Consider the following 9,090-nt stretch of genomic DNA (forward strand, 5'->3'; position numbering starts at 1 on the left):
TTCACGTAAAGCATGTTAAGTGTTTTCAATTAACACATTTTATATGCCACAACTTTGATTGATTTAAAGGGCTTTTTAATGGTATCTACATGCACATGCCATTGTTTACATGAAAATGTTACTATTCGTGGCATGTTATGTTATCAATCGATTACATCTTTTGTGATTCAAAAGAATCCAGATGATTAATCGTGGGTGACAAATTATGTAAACATTAATTTCACTTTCAATTTATACTGTATATTTAGTGTGGATTTTTTTCCTTTTTTGCACTTATTAAATTTGTAACATATAATTATGTTATCTATCTATATAAATAAAAATGTAAACATTCATTTCTTGAAAATTTTATATATCCTAAAGTTCTTCACTGATATCGCTGAAAATTTCAAAGTTTATTCTTTTTAGTGCCAGGAGTGTTTATTAACGCCCGAGGAATACTTAATGCAATATCTCAGCATTGGAATGAGATACAGAGTCGAATTAAAGTCGATGTAATGTAGTATTTAACAGTAACATTGTGGTATACAGTAGTCAATGGTGGAAGAAGTCGGAGACGCCGTAAGAAGGTCATTAGCAATAGCGAAGCATTGCGGGATCCGCTAGTACACCATAAATTGGTTCATGTTTTCATGTAAAGGATGGTAACCAACATTTTTTTCACATTTTACAATTTTAATTATTTTGTTTCAAATCATATTACTACAATGAACAGAGAGATGTGTATGGATCCCCACCGCAGCAGACACGTTTTCATTGCTCCTATGTGTTTATTCCTTTTAAGTGGTATTTCTTGCTAAGAGTTTGCTGAAAATTGTTAAAAATGTGTTTTACATTGTGCAGTGGTACACAACCAATGGATCCTTTTATTCTTAAATATAAATACCATGTCCGTTTCGGTGCGGTTCGTTGAAACATGACTTGTTGTGCTTCAGTCCTTTGGACAAATGGCTTTATCTGGGACGGTTTGTGTATGTGGACTGGATGGGCGAGGAGGTAAGTGCCGAGATAGTACATGACCTGGAAGTTAATAGAGGTGGTGTCTTCAGGCGCCCAAGGGAGCCATGGCCACGAACGGTTGCATCGGGTGATTTAGTCCAGGAGCCGCCAGAACCGCGAAAGGCGCACAAGACGATGCGTGAATAAGAGTGAGAAGGGGTGCGAGTGGTGAGGCGGTCAATCCCTCTGCGAGAGGATTACTAAGATTTGAGAAGAGGCGAGCAAAGAAATACATAAAGATGCATGATATGCAAAGAAGAGCCAAGAAGGAGCAAGAAGGTGAAAAGAAGAGCCAAGGAATGCCGAGAAGAGCCAATAAAAGCCAAGAAGGGCCGAGAAGATACAAGAAGAGCCAATAAGAGCCAGGAAGGGGTAAGAAGATGCAAGAAAAGCCAAGGTGAATCAACAAGGGACAAGAATAGCCAAGAATAATGAAGAAGAGCCAAGAAGATTCAATAAAAACCAAGAAGAGCCAAATGGAAACAAGAAGAGACAAGAACAACCAGCGAGAACGAGGTGCGAGAAGATGCAAGAAGAGTCAAAACAAGCCAAGAAGAGACAAGAAGAAACAGGAAAAACCAAGAAGAAGAAAGATGTAAAGAAAAAATAATGCTCAGGCAATTCCTTTATTCCTGCCCATCCTAAATTCCAATATTGGCTTATTGGGTTGCCTTTCGTTGGTCGATTAAACTACAACCTCCTTCCAATCCTCAGAGCATGTGTTCCAAGTCATACAAATCAGTGCCCCCTGGTGTACCGGTCGCACCGGGACAGCAGTGCTCTTGGCTGGGGTATTACAATTGTATCATAATCATATTACTGCAATGAACATATCTTTGTATTGTCGTGTATTGAATTATGTTATTTTTATGCATCCAAACATTCAAAATGCTATTTCAAAACTTGTTTATGTCAGTTAACCTGAGCAGCTCAAGTATGGATCTTTACAGTTTTCTGTTTTACTTTTTTCCGCTAACCCCTGCCTTCAAATATTAAACTGAGGAAATGTAAAGCATCAGTTGTAAAACACAGTGCCACTATTATTCTATATAGATCGCCAACTGCTCCTAAAACCTAAAACAGAATGAATTCATTTTATGTCACCTTAATTTGACTGAAATTACCTGCAGCTTTTGTCCAACACCTGCCCCAAATCTGTTAACCAGGTCGGTTGTGTTCTCTAATTCTTCATTGTTTAAAAAAGGCTTCACCGAGCGCAGATATTTTTCCAGAGTCTGACTCAATAGGGGAACTGGCAACTTCGGCAAGTTTTGCGGGTTCGTTGCTTTTATGGAATATGATACTGTTGAGGCGCATATCCTTAGCGGCGAATAGACTGCATCCTCCAGTCTTCGGAATCCAAGCTGAAAATTAAGTATAATGGAATACACAACATTTTGCAGTGAGAAGTTAAGAGATAGAGATATGTACTGACAATTTCCTTAAAACTGTTAACCCTAGCTATTAGTTATTAATAAGAAGATATTAAAATCAGCCTTGGTCGAGATTCGCAATGATTGTACGCAATAGGTTTACTGTCTCTGCATACGTGTAGGTGTGCTTGTTATCTGCAGTGAAAGTTACTTTGGGTACATTCTCATTTTTTCTTCCTACAAAATAGTTTTCATGATCAACCACATACATTCATAAGAAGCGGAAAACTTCCTCAACTATTTTATGATTCCGTAAGAGATGAATAAATTAATATTTCTCGTCAGCGATTAATAACACGACGCATATTAAATTAGTAGAAGCCGGGATCAACTGGCTGGGCCTCTGGGACGTTTCTTCAAAACTGAACACCCATCATACCTTTTTTCAATCTCCATTTGGGAGGTGGGTATGGGTACCTCTGCCCGGGAACTTTATTAGATAATTAGATAGGTCATAATGGATGGGTGGATAAATGCTTCGCTACGTTTGGTGCCCAGATTCATGGGGTGAGATTTGTCTAGATCTTGGCGGCGGATACGTCTGCACACCCGCCGCGTGGCGGGCCGGATCGAGAGAGGCCTTTTACTTCTTCAGTCGGACGGTTCAATGGTTGCATCCATCACTCCTGGACACACAGACCCCCAGATACCTACCCACCCCTCATACCTTTTTCCTTCCCAGAACTTCCTCTTCTTCCTTTCTTTAAAAATACCCTCCACATGGCATCTCCTAAGATGCCACAGGCCCTGAGAGAAATTATTTTCCTCAGGGCCCCCTCTGTGGAGCTGATGTAAAGAAAAAAATGCATACACATACATAATCAGTATAATTGTCAGTAATCAACAATTTCGAAAATATCAGAGTTAATAAAAAAATTTCACACTCGCTGCGATTATTCATACCTATAATCGAATTTTAGCATTTTATACGAGAGATTAAGAATTAGATTCCGACATTGAGAAACTATTAATACAAATGAGAATGTCTGTGGCGGGTTGCCGGCATTTGTTTAATTTTTATTCCTACAATTTTATTCTAAGGTTGATGAAATTTTGCACACTTGACCTTCAAAAACTCTATGTAAAGTCAGGGAAATGCCGGGGACTTCAGCTAGGTATAATATGTATTACGAATGAGAAAGTAAGGAAAAGTGTTACTCACAAAGTCGGGATCAAATTTTCCAACAATCTTATTCATTGCTTGTGATTGTTGATCAACAGCTGTGAAGAACCTGAACAAAATACAAATTAATATAAAAACAGTGTTTTAAGCTGAGAGCTTCTTATTGAGTCGGTTGAGTCGGCTCAGTCGGCTGAGGATCTTGACCACCACTCCAAATTCAATGGTAGACAAGGCTGCTCCACTCCTCACGGTCCTGCGTTACATCGCTGCGTGGAGAGTTACGGTCACCGTCTTACCGGATGCCAGAGATACTCGGTCTCCCCAGCGCATCGGTGACCTTCCTCCTGCCTTCCACTTTGCCAGTTTCTCCAGTTTGGAGTCCTCACTTTGGCGAGCAGTAGGCAGTCATTAAGTAAACAGACTATTGTGTATGCCTAGCTATTCCAGAATGCATATATGTATCAATGCGCCTGGCTGTCCTTGGAGCATTTTTCTCCAGCATCACATGTTGAGGGTATCTATTCGCTTCCTTTAGCTGGCTCTAAGTGTCTATATTTCCACATAGTATAGAAATATGAGCAGAGATGTACAAAATGGGTACCCAAAACCATTTGAAATGCAAAATGGAAATGGGTCAAAACTTTTCCATTTGAAAATGCAAAATGCAAAATGGTTTTTAGAAAAGCATTTCAAATGCAAAATGCAAAATACCTATTTTCAAAATGCATTGAAAATGCAAAATGGTTTCTCAGGTCAAACAATTAAAATAATTATAGAATTTTTAAACAATTTTGTCATTTAATATTGGACATCAATGTAGAACAAACATATTACATGATGGTAAATCCAAAAACACCACGACTGCAGATTATGAAACCACAAAAAATTTACGCGGGACTAATGTTGCCAACGTAAAAACATCGAAACTGCTATCTAACATTTAATATTACAGCGTCATGGCCATGTTCAGTATTTGAATCAGTATTTTTTGTAATGGTATCACTCAATTGACAGGGCACCTACCAGGGAGCAACTTGACAAATGTAAATTATCTCTCATAGCGAGGTTGAGGACCGACTGATATTTGGGGCTTATGAAAAACAGATGAGTGGAGATAGAAGGAAGAATGTTGCAAAAAAGCATTTAAAATGGAAAATGCATTAAGAAAAGCATTTAAAATGCAAAATGATTTTTAGAAAAGCATTTAAAATGCAAAATGGAAAATACCCATTTTGCACTTAGCATTTCCATTTGAAATGGATTTATTTGAAATAAAGCACATCTCTGATAATAAAGTATAATTAAAATGAATATAACTTCTTTTAGATGTTTTCAGGAATATCTGGTGTATATTGTCCCTGTGAAGAACTGCCACTGCAATAGTGTTTGCCCTGTTATTATTATTATCTCTATTAGTTTTGTTTCGTTGTTTTGTATCTTTTTTGATCAGTTGGCCTAGATTACGGCTTTCTTCCTCTATTTTAGCAAAGGGGGTGATTCATTTCATCTTCAGAAGAGGTGATGAAAGTCGAGGGAAGTGTCACCTATATATCAGATATTTGAGAGTATTTGGCCACCAATTTTTATTCCACCATTTCAACCGTCAAGCACCTTACGTCAACTATGTATTCTTATTCAATATTTATATGCACCCTAGATTTGATTCCATCCCAATGAACATTGATAAAATTTATTTTGTAATTTTGAATTGTTAAAATACTAAAATGATAACTTCAAATTTAGTAATATCAGAAAATGTAAAAGCAATATAATTATTTTGCCAATGTAAGCATATTGTACCATATCTGCAACTTTTATATTTGTGTGAGCTCGGTTTTGGATTGGAATCCATTTTTAATTATTAATATTTTCATTTTATACTTACATCTTATTATCGTTTACTGCTGGCACGTATAATATTTATTGTCGACGAAAAACAAATAAAGTGTATACACATTTTATCTAATCTTTTTTTTTCCTAATCCTATTATCTATCATTTTATTTTTTAATCATTGTTGTTTTGATAAAGAAATTTAAAAAGATCCCAAAAATTCTTAAACCTAGCGATAACAAATAATTCAAAATAAATGGTACAAATGTGCAGTAAAAAAAGTTCCAACCACAGATCAAAGAAACAACTTCTAACGTGACGAGCTCGAGTGTAGAGGGGTCAAGACATTTGTGAAGTCCAACCACAGATCAAAGAAACAACTTCTAACGTTACGAGCTCGAGTGTAGAGGGGTCAAGACATTTGTGAAGTCCAACCACAGATAAAAGAAACAACTTCTAACGTTAAGAGCTCGAGTGTAGAGGGGTTAAGACATTTGTGAAGTCCAACCACAGATCAAAGAAACAACTTCTAACGTTACGAGCTCGAGTGTAGAGGGGTCAAGACATTTGTGAAGTCCAACCACAGATAAAAGAAACAACTTCTAACGTTACAAGCTCGAGTGTAGAGGGGTTAAGACATTTGTGAAGTCCAACCACAGATCAAAGAAACAACTTCTAACGTTACGAGCTCGAGTGTAGAGGGGTCAAGACATTTGTGAAGTCCAACCACAGATCAAAGAAACAACTTCTAACGTTACGAGCTCGAGTCTAGAGGGGTTAAGACATTTGTGAAGTCCAACCACAGATCAAAGAAACAACTTCTAACGTTACGAGCTCGATTGTAGAGGGGTCAAGACATTTGTGAAGTCCAACCACAGATCAAAGAAACAACTTCTAAAGTTACGAGCTCGAGTGTAGAGGGGTCAAGACATTTGTGAAGTCCAACCACAGATCAAAGAAACAACTTCTAACGTTACGAGCTCGATTGTAGAGGGGTCAAGACATTTGTGAAGTCCAACCACAGATCAAAGAAACAACTTCTAACGTTACGAGCTCGAGTGTAGAGGGGTCAAGACATTTGTGAAGTCCAACCACAGATAAAAGAAACAACTTCTAACGTTACAAGCTCGAGTGTAGAGGGGTTAAGACATTTGTGAAGTCCAACCACAGATCAAAGAAACAACTTCTAACGTTACGAGCTCGAGTGTAGAGGGGTCAAGACATTTGTGAAGTCCAACCACAGATAAAAGAAACAACTTCTAACGTTACAAGCTCGAGTGTAGAGGGGTTAAGACATTTGTGAAGTCCAACCACAGATCAAAGAAACAACTTCTAACGTTACGAGCTCGAGTGTAGAGGGGTCAAGACATTTGTGAAGTCCAACCACAGATCAAAGAAACAACTTCTAACGTTACGAGCTCGAGTCTAGAGGGGTTAAGACATTTGTGAAGTCCAACCACAGATAAAAGAAACAACTTCTAACGTTAAGAGCTCGAGTGTAGAGGGGTTAAGACATTTGTGAAGTCCAACCACAGATCAAAGAAACAACTTCTAACGTTACGAGCTCGAGTGTAGAGGGGTCAAGACATTTGTGAAGTCCAACCACAGATAAAAGAAACAACTTCTAACGTTACAAGCTCGAGTGTAGAGGGGTTAAGACATTTGTGAAGTCCAACCACAGATCAAAGAAACAACTTCTAACGTTACGAGCTCGATTGTAGAGGGGTCAAGACATTTGTGAAGTCCAACCACAGATCAAAGAAACAACTTCTAAAGTTACGAGCTCGAGTGTAGAGGGGTCAAGACATTTGTGAAGTCCAACCACAGATCAAAGAAACAACTTCTAACGTTACGAGCTCGATTGTAGAGGGGTCAAGACATTTGTGAAGTCCAACCACAGATCAAAGAAACAACTTCTAACGTTACGAGCTCGATTGTAGAGGGGTTAAGACATTTGTGAAGTCCAACCACAGATCAAAGAAACAACTTCTAAAGTTACGAGCTCGAGTGTAGAGGGGTCAAGACATTTGTGAAGTCCAACCACAGATCAAAGAAACAACTTCTAACGTTACGAGCTCGAGTGTAGAGGGGTCAAGACATTTGTGAAGTCCAACCACAGATCAAAGAAACAACTTCTAACGTTACGAGCTCGAGTCTAGAGGGGTTAAGACATTTGTGAAGTCCAACCACAGATCAAAGAAACAACTTCTAACGTTACGAGCTCGAGTGTAGAGGGGTCAAGACATTTGTGAAGTCCAACCACAGATAAAAGAAACAACTTCTAACGTTACAAGCTCTAGTGTAGAGGGGTTAAGACATTTGTGAAGTCCAACCACAGATCAAAGAAACAACTTCTAACGTTACGAGCTCGAGTGTAGAGGGGTCATTTGTGAAGTCCAACCACAGATCAAAGAAACAACTTCTAACGTTACGAGCTCGAGTGTAGAGGGGTTAAGACATTTGTGAAGTCCAACCACAGATCAAAGAAACAACTTCTAACGTTACGAGCTCGATTGTAGAGGGGTCAAGACATTTGTGAAGTCCAACCACAGATCAAAGAAACAACTTCTAAAGTTACGAGCTCGAGTGTAGAGGGGTCAAGACATTTGTGAAGTCCAACCACAGATCAAAGAAACAACTTCTAACGTTACGAGCTCGATTGTAGAGGGGTCAAGACATTTGTGAAGTCCAACCACAGATCAAAGAAACAACTTCTAACGTTACGAGCTCGATTGTAGAGGGGTTAAGACATTTGTGAAGTCCAACCACAGATCAAAGAAACAACTTCTAAAGTTACGAGCTCGAGTGTAGAGGGGTCAAGACATTTGTGAAGTCCAACCACAGATCAAAGAAACAACTTCTAACGTTACGAGCTCGAGTGTAGAGGGGTTAAGACATTTGTGAAGTCCAACCACAGATCAAAGAAACAACTTCTAACGTTACGAGCTCGAGTGTAGAGAGGTTAAGACATTTGTGAAGTCCAACTACAGATCAAAGAAACAACTTCTAACGTTACGAGCTCGAGTGTAGAGGGGTCAAGACATTTGTGAAGAATGTAGAGGCTCCAGACCAAAGGTGGTTGCTAATCTCAATGGTGGGGTGTAATGAAAAGTGAGATCTACAGACTCTGTAAGCACCCAAAGTGGAAAATGGACTGGGCATTAAAGTATTAAAAATATAAGTCATTAAAAAATTATTTTAATTATTTCTCTTCATTAAAAATATTAAATGCAACTTATGTTTGGATATGATGTGACAAGCAGTGTAAATATACCGACTCTTTAGGGACGCCGCAAACTCCAAGAGTTTGGGAATCCCTGATCCAAGGTCCAACAAGGTCCAACACTGTTGGCAGTTTTTTTTATTTGTAATCAAGTTTAATTTGTAACTTCATTTTAAGTTTTTCTTTTTTAATAATATTATTATTCAATTAATAAAAACTACTTTATTTATTGACACATCATTTAAGATAAGTCCTGTTCTCAACCATTTTTGCATTTCACCGGTTTTTTATCCAAGATTGCACATTGTAGATCAATCTTTAGGGCGTCAACGTGTTTTCCTGTGTTGACTGAAAACTGGTCAAATGACAGCCAATTACCGATGCTAAGGAGTGTTAGCACGCCAATATATACATTTGGAACTGATAAGACTTCCTAATTTTAAAATTAAAGTTGAACAAACTTTTATAGTGTTGCATTTT

At 38.2% G+C, this 9,090-nt stretch overlaps 1 protein-coding gene across 1 annotated transcript; it reads right to left on the bottom strand.

The window, feature by feature from the left end:
* Nucleotides 1–1,709: 1,709 nt before the first annotated feature.
* LOC149424765 (uncharacterized) lies at nucleotides 1,710–5,474 on the bottom strand. Its single transcript, XM_089631106.1, has 4 exons — nucleotides 5,441–5,474; nucleotides 3,595–3,664; nucleotides 2,104–2,363; nucleotides 1,710–1,785 (listed from the first exon to the last, which is right to left on the bottom strand). Coding segments are annotated over exons 1-4 (408 nt in total). The 5' UTR covers nucleotides 5,443–5,474.
* Nucleotides 5,475–9,090: the final 3,616 nt, after the last annotated feature.

Source organism: Hesperophylax consimilis, chromosome 4, assembly GCF_061612785.1.
Source record: "Hesperophylax consimilis isolate HC1 chromosome 4, BYU_Hcon_1.0, whole genome shotgun sequence".
NCBI classification, from domain to species: Eukaryota; Metazoa; Arthropoda; class Insecta; order Trichoptera; family Limnephilidae; genus Hesperophylax; species Hesperophylax consimilis.

Bases quoted from the DNA above. Each gene is read 5' to 3' on its own strand.
- LOC149424765 (XM_089631106.1), bottom strand. The intron at 2,364-3,594 runs GTGAGTAACACT...CTTAATTTTCAG, and splicing joins GAAAATTTGATCCCGACTTT to CTTGGATTCCGAAGACTGGA. The intron at 1,786-2,103 runs GTGACATAAAAT...GTAATACCCCAG, and splicing joins GTAATTTCAGTCAAATTAAG to CCAAGAGCACTGCTGTCCCG.